Source organism: Hydra vulgaris, chromosome 08 (genome assembly GCF_038396675.1).
Source record: "Hydra vulgaris chromosome 08, alternate assembly HydraT2T_AEP".
Classification (NCBI taxonomy): Eukaryota; Metazoa; Cnidaria; class Hydrozoa; order Anthoathecata; family Hydridae; genus Hydra; species Hydra vulgaris.
Window position 1 is genome coordinate 61,156,831 of NC_088927.1, and position 22,693 is coordinate 61,179,523.

General features: G+C 25.8%; 1 protein-coding gene across 1 annotated transcript; it reads right to left on the reverse strand.

The window, feature by feature from the left end:
- Positions 1–744: 744 nt before the first annotated feature.
- On the reverse strand, positions 745–21,458 carry LOC100202564 (eukaryotic translation initiation factor 3 subunit D). Its single transcript, XM_065804084.1, has 12 exons — positions 21,263–21,458; positions 20,256–20,301; positions 19,788–19,924; positions 17,248–17,382; positions 8,473–8,591; positions 6,890–7,167; positions 6,539–6,740; positions 5,674–5,803; positions 1,978–2,117; positions 1,090–1,282; positions 870–936; positions 745–789 (listed from the first exon to the last, which is right to left on the reverse strand). Exons 1-12 carry the CDS (start codon positions 21,386–21,388, stop codon positions 758–760), a joined length of 1,605 nt encoding a protein of 534 aa, XP_065660156.1. The 5' UTR covers positions 21,389–21,458; the 3' UTR covers positions 745–757.
- Between the last annotated feature and the right edge of the window lie 1,235 nt (positions 21,459–22,693).

Below are 22,693 nucleotides of genomic sequence, written 5' to 3' on the forward strand. Positions count from 1 at the left end.
AATAACAATGATTTTAGGGAAAAAGTCGGTTCTTTAAACATTTCACATCTGTAAAAATAAATGCAAAATTTTGATTTTAGTCATAGGAAATCAAACATTTATCAAAATGTGTTTTCTTAAACCTATCATCTGCCCTCTTAAAAATCAAAATTTAAACCATCTTTCTTAAGAAAACTACTGGATTAATTCCGTAAAAACTTATTTAAAAAGTTAACAAAAACTTGTACGTAACAAAGACTTGAACGTAAAACCTTATTTCCGCTTAGTGCATCACCCGATAAAGCAGTACAAAAGATATACATAAATAAAACAAAAAATATATTACGCCTAATAAATCATTAGTGTATAAAAATACATTTCATTTAAAGTTAATCAAAATGTGCGTTTAAACTTTTTTTTTTAATTTTAAGTAGTGGTTTATTAAAAGTTATATTTCCGTAAAGTTAAATTTATTATAATATTCAGGAAAATAATCGTTGGTTTATTCTCCCCCCCCCCACTCTCTTTCTATCAATATTGCATAAAATCTAACTCAGGATAATAAAGCATGATTTTCAAGTTAAAAACTTGAAATAAAAAAATTTAACATTCGGCAAACAAATATTTTATTTGCTAGACTCATACATTTTTTAAACCAATTTTTCATTGCGTTTATTAAACTAATTTTTCATTGCGTTTGTTTACTAAAAACTGTTTTATATGAACAGCAACAAAAACATCTTTGTTTATATTATTCATTTTATCAAAAATATGAATTTTATTTTTTTTGATCATCTTCGTCGTCGTCATCTAAATAAATATTAAACAATTATTCATAATAGAGAAAGAATCAAAAATTAATAGAATCACTAAAATGTAAGAAATCATACCCTCTTCGACTTCATCACTGTCACTTTCAAATGAATTATCGGGTATGTCGTACAATAAGAGAACACCCTAAATAAAAACATGCAAGTGAACCAAGATAAAAACAATCTATATTTAATATTGCGTATTTGTATATATATATATATATATATATATATATATATATATATATATATATATATATATATATATATATATATATATATATATAAATTTTCTTACCCTGTTTGGATCTTTAAGTAGTAGATACTTTCCTTCTTCTAGCTTCATACAAGTATCTACAATGCAACGCAAAATGCCCCAAGCATTGTCCATATCTAGAACTATTTGTTGAGCAAATGCTTTTGGTTTGAACTGCTGGGTACCAAGAATGACATGTCGAGATGCATCATTAAGTGCAACACGAGAAACATAACTATACATTTTAACAAATAGAAAAAGAAAGTAAAAACCAATAAAACTTTCATGAAAACATATAATAAACAATATTTAAAAAAAAACAACAACCTTCAAGAACACTATAATACTATTTTTAAACTATTTTTTTATTTGTTGCAAGAGAAAAAATAAATACCCTCTTCAAATCAAAAAATTTCTGGATAACTTAAACTTTATTTTACAATTGTTAACTCTCTCTCAACAATTTAAACTACTTAACTCAAATCTTAATAAAAAATAATATTTTAAGGTATAATATTTATGTAATTTTAAATTTTATCAAATATAAAACTTCTTGGAGTTATAGAAAATTAAAAAACCAAATTTTTATTTAATTATTAAAATTTAAATTAAAAATTTTTTTTTTTAATTAAATTATTTAATTTTTTAAAAGTAAGAAATTTTTTAGCAAATTTTTTACTAGGAAAAGAACTTTAAGTTTGAAATTTAATGTCCATGTGAAAAAATGTTGTTTTAACTGCTCAAGTCTACAAAAAATAAAATACTTTTACAAAAATTGAAACTAATAAAAAAAAAAAAAAAAAAAAAAAAAAAAAGACTCACAAAATCTACTAAGTTAGATATTGAAAAAAACTTATGCTTTGTTCATTTTTTTTATATTTCAAAAAATCTTGAATTTAAAGAAATTAAAAAAAATAAAATAATACGTACCCAAATTTAAGAGTGTCAGATCCAGCAAGTATAGCATTACAAGTCCATTTAGCCATTTTATTACTGTTGTTCTTCAATTCAGTGGCAAGACAGGAACCAGTCTGTGAATCAAGCTTTTGCCTCCAATCAATTTTACTGATCTGTAAATGCAAAAATTTGTTTTAAAACTCATGCTTAAATCATTAGGGGTTGTCCATAAAGTACGTACGTTTTTATTTTGGCCTCAACCCTTCTCCCCACATTTTTGCCATACGCTTTTTTGAGTACTCTCCACCTCCCTAAAAGTGCCATCACTTGAAACCTACCTACCCAACACTTTTTAATATTTTTTAAAATTAAGTGTCTCCTTACTTTCATAAGTAAGGAGACACTAAATTTTTTTCAGTGCCCACCATCTCAGATGCGCCATTTGCAGACCTCCTCTTCCCCTCCGAGTGTACATACTTTATGAACAATCCCATATTAATGCATTATATTTATTATTATATATCATTTTATTTCCATCACCCTTTAAAAACTTTTTTGGCATAATTAACTGACAAAAACAATAAATTATTAGGGGGCATTTAAATCTAACTTAAATTTTTAGATCAACTCATATTTGCACTGCACTACTAGTTTACTATTGATAAATGCAGTTGGCTGTGCACTTCAAAAAGTGCAAAAAGTGCGCTTAAACCCTTTTTCTAAATTATAAAAAAACAACAAACGAACAAAAAACAAACAAACAAAAAGATAAAAAGATATTATAAACAAGAATTTTAAACAGATGCCAACAACTAAACAAAATTATTAACAACAAAGTTAAATAAAAAAAAATTAGACATTTTATTTTGGTCTAACTTTAAAATAGACATTTTATTTTTTTGTCAAAAAACCATAAAAACTGCCAAAAAAGATATTTATTACAGGTAGCAATTGTAATAAGACCTGTTTAACAACTGCTATTAACTAAAGCTGTAAAACAAAAATAATATGGAAGATCATTGGTTGAGTAAAGGCTAGATATTATGGCATCTCAATAAAAATACTTATTCTAGATGCCTAGATGGCATCTCTATAATAATGCATCCCTTTCTGTATCTATTAGTCTGGCATAGATGTAAACGTGTGTTACATAGTTTCCTGCCCAGGATGATAAATGTTGAATATTCTTGATTCTACTCATGGATTTTACAGCTGATGAAACTAGCTTGTTAGAAAATTGATGGAACTAACTCTTAGAGAGGCTAATTACATTAACAGAGGTAAAAATTTAGAGTATTAACAGTGATATGTTGCGCATAGAGGGTGTCCCTGTTAGTGGTTTCAGTGTTAAAACACAAAAAAAATACCTAAAACTATTAAACATAAAACACCATCACCACCTAAAAGTCGTAAATACAAATTGCTGTCTTTGTAGTATCTTTTCATCACTTGTACCTTTTGCAAAGCTAACTTTAAAACAATTCAAAGAAGCTTTAATTCCTTCTGGTCAGTTTCAAGTTGAGCCTTATTCTACCAAATGGTTTTTATGCATGGGGTAGAATGATGCATTTCTAATCACAAGAAAAATTCTCTTGAGAACATATTTTTATTATTGAATGAAATTAATGTAAAAAAGTGCTGTCTGATGCTTAGCTCCAAAATTCTCAGTTTATTAAATGTAATATTTATTCCCATAATTTAGGTTTTAGAGACCTTGGAAAATCTTTAACAGTGACAGTAACTACTTTAAATCTAATACATAATCTTTAATACATAAATCAGAAAATATTACCTATTTTACTTTCTTCTAGATAATAATACAACTTTTACCTCTACATTAAGGCAATCTGACAATCAATATGGATTATGATCTTCTTGTTCTACAGCTCACTTGCTAACTGTCTGTTGTAACAGAAAGATTCCATCGTGCAACAGATGGAGGCAGCGAGGCAAGGGCTAATACTCTTGTTGGTCTTCTCCAATCATTTCATAAGGTGTATCTAGAAAAGTTCTTATGAAATTAATTTTTTGTCAAACCATTTCTTTTTAACAACAGTATTAAATTCATTCTTAATGGCCAACACTCTTCATTATTTTCAGTAACTTCTAGAGTAATGCAAGGTTTTATTGTATTATTCCTCACCCACATCAATGATCTTCCTGACAATCTTCTAAAGTGGCTCTATTTGCGGATGACTCAAAATTATGCTTCTGTCTTGACAAAAAGTCCTCATTTTTTTGATCGCTCAGAACAGACAGCTGATATTGAACTTGACCTCTCTTCTGCAATAGGTTAGAGCTTGCAGTGGTTTGTGAATATCAACTCCTAAAAACACGGTTATTAACTGCAAACAACTATTGCAATAATGTTGACATTTTTATATTGATGAATGGCAACACTCTCACTGAGTTCTCTACTTTATGTCTTCTCAGAATATCATTCACTACTGACCTCTCATAAAAATCATACATACAGTCAATTGTAAAATTAACATCTGCTATGATCTCTTCTCTTTATTGTGCTCAGTAATTCCTTTCTTCTGATTCCATTCTTTAGCCCTACCAACCTTTTGTTCATACCTGTATGGAATACTGTTGTCATATTTTAACTCAGATAAAACTCAACTTTTTTCAGCTAATCATTATCACAATAATCTAGATCTATATTTATGGATGACAATGTACTCAATGAGTCAACTACCCTTCGTCTTTTAGGATTAACTCTTACTTTTTATCATTTTCAGAAACCATATATCAAATTAATTGCAAAATTAGCATCTGATAAGGGTGCATCTCTTTATCCTGCTTGCCATTTTTTTACTCTGGAGTCTATTTTCTATCTCTATAAATTTTTAATCCATCTTTGTATGGTATACTCTTGCCACATCTGGATCTTTGAGTGATGCAGTTTCTCATTAGAAAGGGTGCAAAAAAGCATTGTAAACAGTTAGACCTGCTCTTGCAGCCAACCTACAACCATTGTCACATCGTCGTAATGTTGCTTTTCTTTCTCTTTTCAAATAATAATTTTTCTTTTCTAACAATAAAAAATACTATAATGGCCTGATCTAAAGAGCTTGCGCCTCTTGTGCCATCTACTAAAATTCATTCTTGTGTTACTCAACTCAATTAAGTTTCATCCTTTTTCTGTTCCTAAGTGCTCCTAAAACTCTTACTCCTCTAGTTTTTTCCTTGAACATCAGTTTATCGGAATTCACTCCCTTTATCTTGTTTTCCTGATTCATACAACTAATCTTCCAAGTTATCTGTTAATCATTATCTTGCTTTTTAAACTTCATCTTTTCTCTTTCAGTAACTTCCAACTCTAATAGTGGTTGCTTGCAGCCTTGTTGGAAGCGAATGTATAGTACTTCATCCTACTTTCTTATACATACAATAATTTAGCTATTATAGTTACAATTATAGGTCATCCAAGTCACACCTTAATAATCAGTAATATTGTTTGAATAAAATATCTAGAAAAAATTCGGAATATGTTTGAAACTAGTATGTATGGAAAATGTTTTGGATATCTGGAAAAACTTAAATAGAAAAAAATATCCGAAATTCCGGATATATCCGGAAAAACATAATCCCTGTAAAATAATTTAGTTATTATACTCACAATATTTTAGTTTTTATTACAATATTTTACTAATTTAGTTATTGAAGTATTAAATAAGATAAAAAAAGTAATTAGAAATAAGAAAAAACATAAAATTAACCTACCCTTGGGTCAAACTCATTTAGTGTCTTTATATTTAGATATTGAAGTTCATTATTTGGAGTTGTTAGTACAGCATCATGTTCACATCTAATTACTACATCAATATCAGCACCAAGAGAAAACTTTCTATATCTATATGTAAAAAGAAATTGATTTTTTACTTAAAACAATATTTTTTACAACTTTTGTTATACTGTTTACTATCTCAGCTCAGCAAACCATCTGCACACCACATCTAGCTATACCATTATCAAGACACTCCATTAAAACCACATCTGCTTTGCCATTATTACCCAGTTTTTGTCTCATCTATTACTTGGTTCTTCACCACTATGCTAATTCGTTCTTATATCAATATAATTGATTTAAAAAATGTTCACCTTTATTCTATACTTATATAGTTGGATATCATTGCATTTTTATATAATTTTTAAAAGAATGTCTAGATAAAATTAGGACGTCTGAATAAGACGTCCTTAAGTCTTTCACAAGAGACCAGCCAGGGAGCGTATTCAGCAAACTTTTTTTTTGCGTGACTTTGGCGTAAGTTCAAAATAGTGAAATTTGAATTCACAAAACTTGTGTATTTGTGTTTAACAAAACTTACATAAGTTTTTTTGTAAATTCAACATTAAAAAATTGGTATTCACCAGGATGAAATGGTATTCACTTAACTTTTTAAAAACTTGCTCAGCTTAATTTAATCAAGAAAAGCTACGTTAGCTATGAACTGCCTTAACTTTGGCATAATGTTAAAATCAATAATATAATAATAAAACTTAAAATAAAAAGTTAATTTTTTTATATCAATTTTTAATAAAAACATGCATCATGTTAATAGGAATTATAAAGTTCATTAAAGAGCACCTGTATCCTACAGAAGCAACTTCTTCACTGCTACTTTCAACAAATGGATTTTCATTTTCAAAAGACAAAAACTCTCCTTTTTTCAAACATTGTTGTGTAAAATTTTGGTTGATATAGGTAGCTTCAACAGCAAGATTTGCTGGACAATTTATGCCTTCTTCCTTCATTTCTTCTTGAGTAGTTTCATAAACAGGTAATAAATCTAACCAATAAACAATTAAAAAAATTACTAAACATTTATAATAAAATAACTGTTAACCATATTTCATAAAAACAAAACAAAAAAAATTTATAAACAACGAAAAAATTATTAAAAACCAATCACATGTATATAAATAATATTTTTTTTACCAAAATCTGAATCATCTCTTTTGTCAAAAAATAATTTCTTTCCAACACGATGTACTATAATATCCCATGGATGAACAGATCTTGTACAACACATAAGAGTAGAAATAATGGCATCTGTACCAAACACATTTCCTTTTGTGGCAAGTTTTCTAATGATTGGATCATCTGTTGTAGTAACACGATGAAATGTACGATTATTTGATTCAAGTAAACGCTCATTTTTAGTAGTAATACGATCATACATTTTATCATAGTATTCAAGTGTTCCTGCTTTGTACCTAAAAATATTTAATTTATAGCGAAAAAAGTGATAAAAAAATGTGAAATCTGGAAATATTTTGATCTTCAAATTCTCAGTTGATAAAAAAAATAGTAAACACAGTTTTAAAAGGGCCATTATATTGCAAAAATTAATAAAAAAACAAAACAATAAACTTATGACTGCAAGAATAATATCAGACAAAACTTTAACTTAAAATAATATCAGACAAAACAAATTTTAATTTAATGTTTCTGCAAACAAAAAGTTAATTTAAGAATTATTCTTAAAAAAGTTATTAAAAAAAAATTAAGGTCTGAAAAATATAGGTGGTAATTTTAAAATCCACCAATAAAAAATTATACTAAAGCTATTTGCAGATTGTACAAAACAAAAAACCCCAACTATTTTAAGGGGAAACTTTAGAGAATTATTTAAAAATTTAAATGTTTTAAATTAGCCAAATTTATTGATAATGAAAACTATCATAAAAAGATATATTTTTAAATGTTTTAAGACTTTTTTTGTTATTTTAAAATAACTGGTTAAAGCATAAATGATTTTAATTAGTTTTTATATGTTTTGCTATGTTTTTAATTTTACAGGAATATCTGTTAGAGAGTAAATTGAAAATAAAATTATTGAAAATAATATATACAAAATTAGTCACGATTTCTAGTATATAAAGTATTTGATTACTGCTAAATTGTCCTACACTATAAAAATAAATACACTAAATAAATGCAAAAAATTAAATGAAACATTATGAGCATCACAGTGACTTGATGTCAAAGGCTATCATGATTGTAATATTACGAACATTACACTGTGAAAAAATCTAGGTAAGTTGTGATACTATGGTCAGCACACAAAAAAGGGTAAAAGCTATTATAGTTAAATAGTCTTTGTTGCTCAAAAACAATAACACCTTTGTTGCTAAGAAACAATAACACCTTTGTTGCTCAAAAACAATAACACCTTTGTTGCTTAGAAACAATAACACCTTTGTTGCTCAGAAACAATAACACCTTTGTTGCTTAAAAACACCTTTAAATAACTATAATAGCTTTAACAATTAACATTACAAATTTTATAGTCATAAAGAAAAATTTTATAAAAAATATTTATAAAAACGTATAACGTGTTTAGAATTAATCTTACCACTTGATTAAAAAAAAAAAAAATTAAACAAATTTGTTACTTAAACTTTTATGCGTTGTTAACTTTTATGAAAATAATTTAACTGTTTTAGACAAAACTTTATTAAACACCTTTTTTTTTACATAAGCTCGATTTTTTAACACACAAAAAGATAAACACTTACAAATCCACAGGTTCTGGTAAATCAGGTAGTTTGAGCTTCGATAACCGTGGAAAGTCCATTTCCTCAATAACCCTCCAATTATCTTTAATATCAACAGATGCATTCCTATGCTTTTGAATCTAAAAATTAAATTTTAAAACTATTTCAAGTGAACTATAAAATAATTGCAAACTTTTTTACTTCTATTGTTTCATGGTTAGTAAAATAAGCAAGAAACAATATTTAATACCATAACTAACATAAATAAAATATTAAATTGAAATAACTTGATTCAATTTAATGATTAAATTAAAATTAGTAAATTAGTCAATTAAAATTAATATTAGTAATAACAATATTGTAAACATGTTATAATATATATATATATATATATATATATATATATATATATATATATATATATATATATATATATATATATATATATATATATATATATATATATATATATACAGGGCTTGTGATGAAGTGGGCGCGATTGCGCTTGTGAAACACCCCTGTAAACAATACTTTAAAGCCTTCTAGGCTCGATAAACAATGCTCGCTTGGCTTATAAAGAGAGTATAAAATCACGCTCATTCAAAAGTTTGTGACAGAAAAAATAATAAGATTTTATATGGTTCGCAGAAACACAATGTGAATATAAAAATGTGCAAATGAAATAGGAATAGAAAATTAGGAATTAACTACAGGGCTCGAATTAAGCGTATCGCAATTACTTGTCGCGCCTTCGCGATTAGTTTTTTTGCGATGTTTCTTTTTTTCGTGATTATTCTTTTTTTATTTTAAAAGATTGATACTCTATTCGCGAATATTTAGTGTTCTTTTACAGTATAAAACTGCAGTGACTTCTGTAACAATAATTTTTTTTTTTAAAGCGGAGCATAAAGTAAAAGAAAGAAAAATAAAAGATTTAGAAAATCAATTAGCAAAAATGTTCAAATGCAGGAAAAAGACCGATTGTTTAAGGAAGAAAAAATTTATAAAAAACAAACGATTAAATACCTATTCGAATCAAGAAATCAAAGATTTTGATTGAAAAAAGAAATAAAAGTTAATTGATTAAAAAGTCACTTTCTTAACTTGAATTCTCAAGGGCATTATTTCGATTTAGCTCATTCATTATGAACAAATTTAATGATATTTTTATAACTTTATTTTGTGAAGAATAGTGGAAGGCAATATAGACTCTAAATAGTTATTAAAAAAAACTTTAAAGTTTGTTAGTACACTTGCTAATTTTAAATCAATAGCAATAAATGGATGCAAATAAGGACCACAGATGCAGATTATCTACAGTCAAAAAGTGGGAAAAACATTTTAATTGCGAGTTAGAATACGATTTAAATGGAAATGAAGTTATAAGATTAAGATGCAGTTTATGTAAACAATTTGAAAAACAGATAAGTCAAACAAAATTGTTTTCCATGACCTGGATCAAATCAGGAACAATATCAATAAAAAAAGATTCACTGGCATCGCACTTAAGCAGTGCACAACATAAAGAGGCCATGCGAATTCATCAACAAACAACATTAGGTTCAGTTTCGTTATCTAACCATGTTATTCATAATACTCTAATCGGGCGTGGTTTACGTAAAATGGCCGTAAAAGACGCTGACTCGTTACGGAAAAAGTTTAATATTGCGAATTACTTGGCAAAACTTAAATCAAAAATCAAAAAAAGTATTAGATCGTTATAGATTCTATTATTTAGACACATTTTTTTCTTTTGCTTTATTTTATTAAATGAAAAAAGTGAACGCTAACTTTTATTAAAAAATACATTGAATGAAAAAGCAATAGATAGAAATATCATGGGAATTTGATAAGGTTACTTAGATAAGAAAACTTACTTAATAAGAATTTAATTATCATTCTTGTTTGTGATTGTGCGGGTTTTCATAAAATGTTAAGTTTTAACATTTTTTCATGATAATGTTTTCGTCATTTTTAATAGTTTTTTTATAACTGTTTCAAATTTATAGATTGCTTTGTTAGAGTTTTAAATAATTTTTTTTACTGTTAAAAATTTATAGAAAATTAAATATTCTAGTTGTTTTAAACAGCTTAAAATATGTAAATAAAATAGAAAATGAAATAAATAATTAAAAGAAGATTATATCAAGTTCATTGATTTTACAAAATACAGCCGTTTGATTTAATGCAATATAATAATAGTAATAATGTAAATTATAACTAAAGCAACTTCACAACCGCTAAATGTAAATGTTATGACATCTTATGCAAAAATGAGACTTATTATAAATGTTATTAAAAATAAGTTAAAATAAATAATGCCTCCTCCCCTCCCGAGGGAGTGGAGGAGGGGTTATGAGCAACAAAAAAATCGCAATTAGATTTTTTTACGTTAATTCGAGCCCTGAACTATAAGAAAGTTAAAGCTTCTGAATATTTTCAATTTTGTAAAAACCTCAAGTAAGATTTATTTGATTTATTATTAATAATATTCCACACATTGTTTATAATAAAAATAAATTTTCATAATGGAGATTTTTTAAATTCATTTTTGTAAATAGTATAGGTTTTTTATTAACTAGTATTTATCTTAAACTAATTAAAATTGTTTCTGCTGTATAGAATGTCCGCAATTAAGGATATTCCAAAAGGAAACAAAGTAATGTTGTCAACATTTATGAAATGGAATGTTGAAAAGGTAATAGACTTGAGAACTGAAATTACCGAGGGAATTACATACACTATTATATACGTTACTATATAATTATATACGCTTCCTTATTTATTAAAATTTATATCAGTTATTTTACCGATTTCTGGAAAAAAAGCGAGCAAAAGATATTTATTTGAATAAGAGACAATTACTTCATGTTGATGATGACCCAGATGACTATACAACAACATCGTCATTAATTCCAAATCAAATTCCCAATGACAACGATGAAATAGACAGTGCTGATGAAGATCTGACTGACGAATTAGCAGCATTCAGTTTCGAAAACGAAAAAGAGGAAAAACCGCTGACAACAGTTGAAGGAAAAATCTGTTATTTAACTTACAACTAATAGTTTTGAAGAAGAATTTCAAATTATTCTTGTGTTATAATCTACTAAGTTTTTGAAGATAAAAAAAAGCATTATTTAAATAATAAGTTATAAAAATATATATTTAAAAACTATTACTTCACGAAAAAAATTAATTATTAAAATATAAAAACTGTTAATCATAAATATTAAGTTAACAACATTTTAAATACATATTTGTTGCATTTTTTTTACCATTATTAGTTTAAAAAAATAGCAATCTGGCACAAATAAAAAAAAAGAAGTTGGGAAGTATAAAAAACTACATCTTTGAAGTAGTATAAATGCGCTGTTGTTGATACTACTTTAAACATTGACGAATAAAAGTCGTATAACAAATAGAAAGCTTTTCATAAACACAGTCTTCCGCAATTTTCAAATTTCAAGATCGCTCTTGCTGCCCTGACCCCGAGCGCGCATAATTGCGCTCGATGACAACACATTAAAATTTTTTGAGCGTGATATAACATGATTGGCGATTTTCTTTATCACAAGCCCTGTTTATGTATGTATGTATGTATGTATGTATGTATGTATGTATGTATGTATATATATATATATATATGTGTGTGTGTGTGTATATAATATGTGTGTGTATATATATATGTGTGTATATATATATGTGTGTATGTATGTGTGTGTGTGTGTATATATATATATATATATATATATATATATATATATATATATATATATATATATATATATATATATATATATATATATATATATATGTAAATTATGTTAGTGTATTTTACAAATAGAGTGCTCAAAGTTCTTAAAGAACAGAGCAATAATAAATTAGTAAAAAACACTTATCTAACTTTTTTCTTCAACTTGAAGTTTCACCATTGCTGGATCATCAGGAAGAGTATATGTATATATACTAGTAAGTGTGTGTGTGTGTGTGTGTGTGTGTGTGTATATATATATATATATATATATATATATATATATATATATATATATATATATAAATATATATATATACAAACCTCGAAATTAGGGTTGGCAATGCAGACCTAACTGCCGGCCTTGTTTCTATGTTTTATGGTAAGACTTATGTACCAATTTTTTTTTGCTGACTTTCAAAAGATTGAGGTCCGCAAATTATTGACTGACGTTAATCTTTTAAACCTCATTTTTTCTAATTCCGAGGGTTGTATATATGTAAATATAAATATATATAATAATAAATATATATAATAATATATAAACTCAGATTTTCTTTAGGGATATTTCTTTTTTTCGGCAATGAAGGGGAAGAATAGGTTTCTTAAAATAGCCCCTTCCCCTCCTTCCCTAGTTATAACTGGCGCAGCATAATGATTTTTAATAACTACTTTGTTTGTTTTTAACTTGTTTAGTTTATCTGAAGATAAGGATTTGATTTTTAACAGCGTCTCGTTTTAAAGGCATATCTTTTTTTTAAAAGGCATTTCATTTTTCTTAACCCTTATTTTTTGCAATATAAAACTTAATAAAAAATAATAGATTAACATTACGATAACATTTGCGATAACATTGCAAGAGTTATATTGCTTCAAGCGTAAATACTTTTAATAATTAATTAAATTAAAAACTTTTTCTAAAGATATAACAGTTACTAATTTTTTAATACAATATATCGAGGGAGTTTAGATACCCTTGTTGTCAAAAGTATTTATACTTGATACCATTATAAAGTATATTTATTCTTGATATATTTTGAGGGTATCTCAACTCCCTCAAAATATTGTTCTGAAAAATTAATTACAGAGTTATATAATAGAAGTTTTTATTTAATACAAAAATAAACTCTGTAAAAGATGTCATCAAAAATTTATAATATTTTTTCATTTTTTTGATAAAATCAATCGTTATAATAAAACAATGAGAATATCAAAAATGGTGCTAATATAAAATAAAAATTAACGCTTAATTATTTTTGTTATTTTTTATAATTATTAAATATCTAAATAAATACTATTGTGCTTGCAAATGATAAATAAAAGCTTATTTTTATTATTAATTTATATAAAAAGCATTTTTAAGCCTTAAACAAGACCTGATATATATATTTGTAAACTTTAAGTACTATTAATAATGTCATTTTTCATTTAAACAAGGTTTAAATGTTTATTGCTCTATTATGTGTATATATATATATATATATATATATATATATATATATATATATATATATATATATATATATATATATATATATATATATATATATATATATGTATATATAAAACAGGTCCTTGACTAAAAACAAAAATTGAAACTGAAAAGTGTTATGATACAACCCTCCATTTAGTCAGAATGTGGAAACAAAAATAAAAAGTCATTTACTAGCATTATTTGACCTGCATTTCCAGTAAACCATAAACTTTACAAAATATTCATCAGAAATTCAATCAAAGTTACTTTTAGCTGTATCCAAAACGTAAAATCTATAATCAATTCACATAACCACAAGATTTTACACAGTGATACAAATTTGAATGCAAGAACTTGCAACCGCATTACAAAGACCGCTTGCCCATTAAACAATCAATGTTTATTAAGTAATAGTTTATTAAGTTACTGTCACTGATGAAAATCCCAATCCTAAAGAAAAATTATATTTCGGTATCAGTGAGAAACCATTCAAGCTTAGATATGCAAATCATTTAATATCTTTTAATGCCGTGAAATACAGAAATGATACTGAGCTGTCTAAGGAGATTTGGAGTATTAAAGAAAAAACATAAAAGATACAATTAAATGGAAAATTATAAAACACTGTAAACCTATCAAAATAATATACAAAATTTGTAACCTCTGCCTTTATGAGAAATTTATAACCTAATATCACATAGAAAAAAACCTGCTTACAGGTTGTTTTCTTTGTGACAAGACAAAATATTATCCAAGTGATGACATTCCAACAAGTTTCTACCAGAGATTAAATAGTTACTTTTTCTATTATGTCAGATGTCGTTCTACCGTAATTTTTAATTCATTTGTAAAAGAGTTTGTTTTATAGAGAAAATGTGTTTTATATTATACGAAAACACTAGGTTTAAAATTTTTTTGAATAAAATATAATTTAAGGGGTCACTCAAGACCCTCGAATATTTAACGAGTCCCTAATATTTTCAAAAAAAAGTATATATATACATACATATATACATATATAATAAATTGTCTTTTATAAAAAAAGGATCTCTATTTTAAAAAATTAACAGTGGAAACTTTTATAGTTTTTTTGAATCACTTCACACTTAAAGATATCAGACAACCTTTCAATGTAGAAAATATCTATTGCATCCCATGCAGATGCAATGGATCAAGTCAGCTAGCGAACTATATTGTTTACCATGTTTGATATACATCAAATATGTGACAGCTGTCCCCCAAATATTCTCAATAATATACATAATAATAAAATAAGGTCTATGGATCTAGTTGGCTATTTTAGTGTTAATATTGTTAGAATAATCCTTTACTTTCTTAGTTTTGAAATAATAATTTACTATTTTAGTACTCCTTATCTGTATGAATGCATTATCTTGCTGAACAACAAAATTTTTACTACCAATCAAAGATGCTTCACATCGTAAAAATTCTTGAAAAATTAAAAGATAATTCTTAGCCTTCATTTTCAGGTCAATGAAATGAACTTCTGATATGTCAGAATCCAAACCGCACACTAAATCATTACAACACTACCATTTGACGCTGTTGCTGTGTTCTTAACGCACTATTCTGTTTTTAACGCACTTTGTTCTTAACGCTCTGTTCTGGTACTTAACGCAAAATGTGAAAATAATATTTTTATCTATCCGAGCCATCAAGACAAACTCATTTTTTGTCAGAAAATACTACTCATAGCAACTCTTCTTTCATATTAAGTGATATTTTGCAAAAGTTATTTGATTGTTTATGGGTTTGTTGTAAATTGTGAAATTGGCTGAAGTTTTGTGTGCGAAAGGTAAAAAGACAGATATCTGAGACTTTTTTTAATTATATACATATGAGGACTATGAACGTAGTTTCTAATCACAGATCGGCTGCATCCAATGGCTCTAGCCATGTAACCAATAAAATCACCCATTTTTGCTAATAACTTCTAAAATGAGTTAAAGAAAAGAAAGTGTTTTAATTTTAAAAAATTTGTTGATAGCTTTTTTGTCTTGCTTAACCATAACATGCCAACAGTCTTTATGAATTAAGTATTTAAATTATTACTTTTATTTCTTCTCAAAATAAAATTTTATAAGTGCAAGACTTGTAATTTAAATAATTCATTTTAAAAATAATTTGTTAACTTTCAAATTTTTTTAATTTGATTAACTTAGGTGGTCAAAGTCTTTACAGAATAATTACAGAACACCACAGAAGAGTTTTTAACCAAGAAGTTCACACATCCTTCCTTACCAATGATGCATATATGACCCAAGCTGGCTTTTAACCATGGAGCCTCTGGTTATGAAGCCACAACTCTAACCACTATAACTTGCATAATTTAATTCTATTGATTCAATATAACACAAAAACTTTTTGATATAAGTTTAATTAATGAACAAAAATAATGATCACAAAAATTTTATTGGTAACTGATAAAACCCATTTATAAATCGCTTATATCATTAAATAGTTTATTAAACAGTTAATAAAAAAAATAAATGTTAGAAAAATTGACATAAAATATCCAAAACTAAATTATTATAAAGCAAACAAAAGTTTAATATGTTACATAAAGACTGTTTTTTAAAAAAAAATTTTTTTAAATCAGTATTTAGATTTTACTAATAACTTTTGTTATAGTTAAATAATGTAAAAAAAAAAAAATGTAATGATTTTTAAAGCAGATTAGAAATAAATTTAACACAGTGATGTATCTGAGAAGGTTTAACAATTTAACTTTCAACAATATAATGATATAAATTATATATATATAAAGTTCTATAAATTGTTGCATTTGGGAGTACGGAAAGTAAAAAATGATTCTTTTGACAACAAATACATCACTTTTAATTACTTTTGACTTTCATCCAAAATTTCCGTGTTGTCAGAAAGTTAAAAATATTAATTTAATTACAAATTATTCATTTTTAAAAAAACCGCAAAAATGCAAATCTAATTGACCTGAATGTTTTTAAAAACATTTTGAATGTTTTTAATAATATAAACAATGTTTTTATTTTTATTATTTTTTATAAAATGTTTTTGTTTTTATTTTTTTTTACTGTAAATCATGCTTAGAGTGGTGCTACATTAACTATCTTATAGCCTGACTCGCAACGGAGTGCTGCTACATCGACTGACAAATAGCCTGACTCGCAACAGAATGCTGCTACATCAACTGAGGGTTTGGTTGGGGCAGGCAGTCTATCAAGTAGTAAAAAAAATAATTCCGGTCTTGCATTTTAATTTTTTTTGTGTCAATAAAATACGGAAAAACTTTCTGACAACCAGTTAGGAGATATATATATATATATATATATATATATATATATATATATATATATATATATATATATATATATATTAATTATAATAATATTATGAATTATAAGTTTTTATTAATTTTAACTCGGTAATAATTATAAGTTTTAAAAATTTAATAAAAATAAAATTTTATTCATTTATTTTGACTGTAATGGTTTGATTATTAGTTAAGCAAACAAAAAAACAAAAAAAATTAAAAAACAAAAAAAATCAACTAGAGAAGGAAAAATACCTGTTGTCTATCATTCCACCGTCTAAATTGAAAATTCTTTTGATTTTTCCTTTGCTGCTTTCCTCTGATTTGTGTCTGACCCATCATAAATGCTTCCTTTCTTTGTTGTTTTTCACGTTCACGTTTAAGACGAGCCTGATTTTGAATTATAAAAAAATCATATTGGTTTAATAGAAGAAATATATTTTTACCCAAATTTATCTAAAAATAATTCATTGATTACAAAGACTTGGCAAATGGGGGAAAAAGCTACAAAAAATGAGAAGAATAGTTTGAATGAAAAAACAACAACATACAGTTCAAAGAGGAATTGTTTTTTGATTTCAAATAATAATAAAACAAGAACTTAAATCCTTTTTAAAGTTAATGACGAAGAAAAATGATTGCACATTTCATGTATCTGTTCATTAAAATCATTTTCAAAACTGATAATGCTAATTAGTTAATTATAAAGCAATTTATGCGCAGATACTATTTAAACTAAATACTTAATAAAAAAAAAAAACAACAATTTTTGATGAAACTTAAATGTTTACATATAAATAATTAAGTATTAAATAATTAAATATTAGGATTTATGAAACACTATAAGAATTAGACATAACACTATAAGAGTTACACATAACAAGAATTTTAGTAAATATATTAATTTATAGAGAATACTGCTATAGAAAAAAAGCACAAATGCCGAATTAATAATTTTATATTTAATTATAAACTATTCATTCATTTATTGTAATTTGTACCAAAAACTTACGGAAAAATAAATAAAAAGATTCAAAGGAATAACCAAAGCTAAGTGACTAAGTATAATTAAAAGATAAAAATATTCTTAGTTAAGTACAGCAACTATTATGTATTTTTATATTGTTAATTAAATAATATATTGAACATTTTTCCTAAAATAATAAAATTTAAAACTTCAATCATTTATGAAAAAGGATTTCCACTACCAGTAAAATGAAAGTAATCTAAATACGTCATAAAATATCTGTCAACTAAGCGAATTAAAGTTAACAATAAAACTAGTTACAATGCTTTTTCAAAATTTGAAAGATTTTATGAAATTGCTGTTTATGCATTTTTCAAACTACACCCTGAATGTTTGTAAAATCTTGTTTTTGAAAACTCTGGTTTTCTTCAACCAGTCAACCATGACCACCAAGAATTCATTTAGGGAGGTCAAAATAGAAAGAGTGGGTGTTGTCAGCTGGACTGTTGACTGGCTGTTATTTTCCACGCTGATTGAGAAAATCAGTTTTTGATTCTTTTTACAACTTAATCAACAGGAAGTCAGTTTTAGGAAGAATGCAAAAACCTATAATAAAAGGACTGCTTGATTGTCAGGGAGGTTGTAAAGAAACATAACATACCGATAAATTGGTTACAATATCAAATACTTGAATCAAATGTCAAAATGCTTGGCATGCTTAAAAAAACATTTGTTTTGCACAATACACCATTATGGAAAAAATTATATATAACGCATGAGCATCTTTATTTTGAATTCTATGCCTCAAGTTGGAACAATTAAAAATGTAAATATCTTAGAGAGACATCAGAGACCCGCCACTAAAAGAGCTTATAGTATACACCCTCTACCTTATGAAAAAAGACTATGCATTTTAGAACTGACCACCCTCAAAGAAAGACGCCATCGTGGAGACTTAACAGCCTTGTTGCCTGGCACCACACTCTGATTCATTCGACACCTTGCCATGGTCATAGAAGTCAACTGGTCAAGGAGATAGTTCTATCCAATAATAATAGCAGTAACTTCTTCACAAATTGAATTTTCGACAGCTGGAATTGGATATATTAAAAGCCTAAACACCTTTAAGAACCAGTTGGATATATTCCAAAAAAAACCGCCACAGTGCTGCTAAGGCACTCTATGCAACAAGATAACATTGCATTGCAGTTAACTAACTAACTTTTGTAACAATACAATAGTTGTATAAGTAAAGCTGAAGAGTTTACTACAAGTAAAAAAACAAATAAGATTTTAATAAACAAGAAAACTGTATTAAGAACTAAAAAATAAATATAAAAATTGTAAACCATAATCAATTTTTCCTTACCTTTTAAAAAAGTAAACTTTATTTATTTTATATAATTTTTACCACTTCAATAGTTTTAGGTTAAACCTGGTTATTGTGTTATATTAAATCTTCAATATACCATATATTGGTATATTGAAGTTGTGTTATACTTAATATAACACACCATATATATATATATATATATATATATATATATATATATATATATATATATATATATATATATATATATATATATATATATATATATATATATATATATATATATATATATGATACACACACACATATGATATAAATAATATAAATGATAATTTGCATTACGAACATAACTGCAAGTAAAATATGATTATGTAAAATATATAACAATATTAAATTTTGAATTAGGCAAAAAAATTTTTTTTTATTTCATCAGATCTGAGAACAAAAGATGTATACTCTCCCTACCTAATAAAACAAACAATTATAAATACATACATTGTTAAAACGCTGCCTGTTTCTTTGATAAGCAGTTTTTTGTGGTTTAGTTGTATCAACTAATTGAAAGGATGATTCATCTCCTTCATGATAATAAGCATATTGATTGCCTCCTGCAAACTGAGATTGGTATTTGTCTATGAAAGCAAGATTTTATACCTTCAGCTTACTAAAGTTAATTAAATTTTTTGAGTAACAAATATACTGAGATAAAATGCTAATTTTTTCTTTTATAAATAGAAATTATAGTGAAATAACAAAATTTTGAAACAACAAAAATGTGAAATAACAAAAATATGAAACCATTACAACAAAATCATTACAACAAAAAACTGAAAACTTTCAAAATATAAAAAAAGTATAAGCAATGATATATGTGATTAAATTTATATCAAATAAAAGGTCTAGTAGTCTTATTAATGATTTTCTAACTAATTTAATAATAACATTGAAAAGAATTGAGCTTACTGTAAAATTTAGCCCTGTCTTGAAATTGGCCGGTCCAGTCAGAAATCTAAAACAAAAATGCATTTAAAAATATATTTTATTGAAAAAAATTAATATTATATCTAATTAAGATAATGAAATAGTACTTTATGCAAAAAAAAAAACTTTATTTTTACAATTCTTAAAAAACTAATATGCTATATTTGTTTGAAACTTGATGAAAGTCTGAATCCAAGGTTACTTTTTAAGTGTGTAAGCACTTAGGTTTTTATGAAAAACAATTCTATATAATGAATGCATAAGGTTTAGTGACTTATAAAACTAACTAGCATGGCAAATTCTCTTCAAATTGACTATTTTAAATGAAAATGGAAAACTAGTGTGAATGCAGAAAACAGACAATAAATCAGAGGTCAAGCTGATTATTCATAAATGATGTATCAATAATAATCAATAATGCAAAATCTAACAAATCTTCATCAAAATTCTCTAAATTTTCCAAAAATTTTGCAAAATTTAATAAATTCACTGACTTTTTAACATAGTTTAGAACTTCCCTGACTTTTCCAGGTTTTCTGGCCACCCTATTACAACAATAATGTAAGTTATATGGCATATTATTTATAGAACATTTTCCGCACCTACATATTTTATAGCATATATGAATACATATTATAGCACCATTAAATATATATTTTACAAACATATTAAAAAGTAAGAAATAGGATTTATTATGCCATTACTTATAAAACATTTTCTGCACCTATATTATATATATGCATATATGTATGCATGTATGCATATATACTATAATATATATGCATACATACTATAGCAGCATCTGCATATGCATTATACAAACATATTGAAAAGTAAGTAAAATGATTTTTTTTACAATACTAAATAATTATTATACTATGTGCTTTTACAATAGCACATAGCATAATTATACTTCGTTCACAACATTGAAGTGGTCTTTATAAAGATGTAGTTTTGCACATTAAAATTTAAGCAATAAAAAACTTTACCTTTCCAATTCTGTCTCCTTTTGAAAATGGTTGATACGGTATATCTTTAAATTCTGTGGAAACAGAACATGGACCCCAACCATTAGGGTTGTCTTGAATTATCGGAGGCGCAAAGCTAGCAGCCATTTTGAGAAAGTACGACGTGGGGAGACACTTTGCAGACTGACGGATTTAGTCTACTGACTGGATAAAAATGGTCTTGGAGAAATGTTGGCCCGCAAAGAGTATAAATAATTTTCACAATTTACAAAAGCCTAAATGATGTCTCGGATAAACTATAAAATATAAATTTGCTATAAATACATTGTAAATATATTTAACGCAAATTTTTATTATATTTTTCTTAATTAAATAAATCGATACAAAAATATCAAAATACATTTCAAACTTGAACTTAAAGCGAAGAATTGTTTGAGATTATGCAAAAAAAAAAAAAAAAAAAAAAAAAAAATTGGATAGAGAGGGGCATAACGTGATAGTTATGCCTGAAACCTAAAACCTCATATTTTAGCTAAAACAAAATTTTTCACTAACATTTTTTTGAAATACTTTATAAAATATAAAAAAAATACTTTAAATGCTTGTGTTTCATTATTGTAAAGAATTTTTTTTCAGAAGTACCAAAATGCGTTATTAATTTCATTTACGATGGCTTTTGTGGGGCATATAGGAACGATGAGTTATATATTATATATATTTATTTATATTTATATTTATTTTTTATTATTACTATTTTTATTTTTATATATATATAGTTGACTATTTTACTACCCGTATATGGTGCTGTTTACACTTTAAGGATTTTTTTTTTAATCTAAGATATATTTTTCCTTATTTAAAAATACAATATTCGTAATAAATTTAAAGATATTGTTTTTTAATAACTTAAATTTAATTTTTGATAGTGCTTAATGCAAAAAACGTAAGTAAGATCAATAGTCCAAATTGGGATGAATTGCAGTTTAAACTGTGAGTAAAAAAGAACTTAGAATTAGAAAAACTGCTGATACATATAGCATATTTACATCTGCTCTACCTTAGCGTATTGCTAATAAGCCAACATATCAAGATTGTTGCCGATTGATATCAAAGTGGTTTTTTGTTTAATTTAAGTAATCCATATATTATTTTTTGTTTAAAATTTAGTAGTATTTAGCAATTTAATAATTAAAATATAATAAAATATAATAAAATACCCAGTTTTGCATTACTTAGTTTTTAAAATATTCTATTAAGTTTGTTTGTTTATAAGGATTTTATAATAAAACATAAAAAGTTTTTTTTGTTTTAGTTGCTTTTTCTTTTTTGTGGTGTGTAGATATATGGGCGAGTTGTTTATATGGGTATGCTACTTTTTTGAGTCTGACATACTCACAGGTAAATATTGAAACTTAAGTTGTTCGTCTTCTACTTCGGCGATTTCCTTTATTT